Raw genomic sequence first — 2,115 nt, forward strand, 5'->3', positions numbered from 1 at the left:
CCTCACTTAGTGACAGCTGTTCTATCTCCAACACCTGGGTGTAAATTGAGGACTACCTATACTAGGTGGAAAGGGGCTACCAGACTCCTGATAACACATGGGGGGGGGTCTTCATTTGTTTTAAATCAGGGATTTGGTGGCCTTTAAGACTTGGGACTTCAACTCCCAGAATTCCCCAGCCAGCGTTGGGGAATTCTGGAAGTTGAAGTCTGCTACTTAAACTTGCCAAGTTTGGAGATTTCTGTTTTAAATTTAAAAAGAAAATAATATTCAATAATAAGATAAAATAACCTTTATTGTCAATTTTTTTACTGTGGGCACGACACAGATCAAAAATGAAATTTAGTTGCCCGCTCTCAAAGTGAAACACATACATGACACACACCTAAACATACTATGTACAACATATGTATAGACCAGGGGTAGTCAACCTTTGTCTCTTTTATGACTCGTGGACTTCAACTCCCAGAATTCCTGAGCCAGCACAGCTGGCTCAGGAATTCTGGGAGCTGAAGTCCACGAGTCCATAAAAGAGCCAAGGTTGACTACCCCTGGTATAGACCCATACTACTACATATACATAACAAATAAATATTAAATACTGTTCATCTTGAATATATAACGGAAGGAGGAAGCTTGAGAGTTCACAAGGTTAATGCTGTATTTAAAGAATATTTAATTATTGTTAATTTTAAGTCTTTCAAGTTTCCTTTCTGCTACCTATTCAAAATGGACAGTGATTAGTATTTATATGTATGTGTATGTATGGATATAGGTATATATATATGTGTGTGTATGTATATATATAGCATGCGTATATATGTATATATGTGTGTGTTATGTATGTTTCTGGGTAGATATATGCCACAGAATTCCATTTTTAATGTGGGCCAGTGTGCCCACAGTAAAAAAATGGCAATAAAGGTTATCTATCTTAATTCTCTTCTTGATTTTATATTTGTTTTTATACCACTGTAATCCAGCCAAAGTGACTCAAGAGAGTGAGATGGGTGACGTATAAATTCAATGAATGAATGAATGAATGGCCAAGAACAGCACCTCTATTTCCCAGAATGCCTCTGTAACCTACCTGGGTCTCAAGGGCATCCTGGGAAAACAAAGATGGCGGACGCCTCCAATCACAGGGATAACTGCATCCTGGAGTTGGTGGGGGACGGGGGGGGGGGGCAGGGCAGGAAGAAGAAGCCAGCCCATCTCTTGCCGGCCTCGGCAGAATCCCGGCAGGTCCGGCTGGCCGTGGTGCAGACTGACCGTGGAGGGGTCACTCGGGACCCCCAAGAGAGCTGCACTCCCACGGGAAGGGGGGGTCTTGGATCGTGGCCCTGGGGGGGAGATCAGAAAGCCAGCGGGGCGCAGAGCCACTCACCCAAGGAGATGGAGTTGAAGCCCAGGGCGAAGGGCGGGGTGTCTCCCAGCTGCACAGACAGGCTGACGTTGGAGACGGAAGCGCTGAGGATGATGGTGGCCAGGATCTGCGGCATCCTGAGGGGGGAACAGGATGGGGGGGGAGTCAGTAGGAAACAGCGTTAAATGTGTACATCCCAGTCAGTGGGGGGGGGGGCTTTGGCCCCAAAGGGGATCCTGGCTTGGAGGACATGGACACCTTCTTGGCTACCATGCCTAACAAGGCAGAAAGCATCAAAACCCCCCCCTCCTGTCCCCCCCATTCTGCCTGGGGATCCTGAGGAGGCCTTGACCCAGAATCCAGAGGCTGCAAATGGCCGGAGGGGCCAAACTGAATCCTGGCAAGGAGGAGGCCCGACTCTGAAGCCGGGGTCTCCAACCGTGGCTGCTTTAAGACTCGTGGACCTCAACTCCCAGAATCTCTTTAAGACTTCTGGAATTCAACTCCCAGAATTCCCCAGCCAGCACAGCCGTGACCGCTTTAAGACTCGTGGACCTCAACTCCCAGAATCCCTCAGCCAGTCTCCAACCATGGCCACTTTAAGACTCGTGGACTTCAACTCCCAGAATCCCTCAGCCTGTCTCCAACCGTGGCCACTTTAAGACTTGTGGACTTCAACTCCCAGAATCCCATGGCCACTTTAAGACTCGTGGACCTCAACTCCCAGAATCCCTCAGCCAGTCTGCAAC

General features: G+C 48.0%; 1 protein-coding gene across 1 annotated transcript in view; it reads right to left on the reverse strand.

The window, feature by feature from the left end:
- LOC107300152 (protein KIAA0100-like) overlaps positions 1 to 2,115 on the reverse strand; it is a gene marked incomplete at its 3' end in the record, with an annotated part of 77,893 nt that overhangs the window by 59,802 nt on the left and 15,976 nt on the right. Inside the window, 1 exon segment of the mRNA XM_029286946.1 lies at positions 1,388 to 1,503. Coding sequence (XP_029142779.1) covers positions 1,388 to 1,503 — 116 coding nt within the window.

The sequence above is a fragment of the Protobothrops mucrosquamatus genome, unplaced genomic scaffold (assembly GCF_001527695.2).
Source record: "Protobothrops mucrosquamatus isolate PMUCROS unplaced genomic scaffold, P.Mucros_1.0 scaffold6267, whole genome shotgun sequence".
Taxonomy (NCBI): Eukaryota; Metazoa; Chordata; class Lepidosauria; order Squamata; family Viperidae; genus Protobothrops; species Protobothrops mucrosquamatus.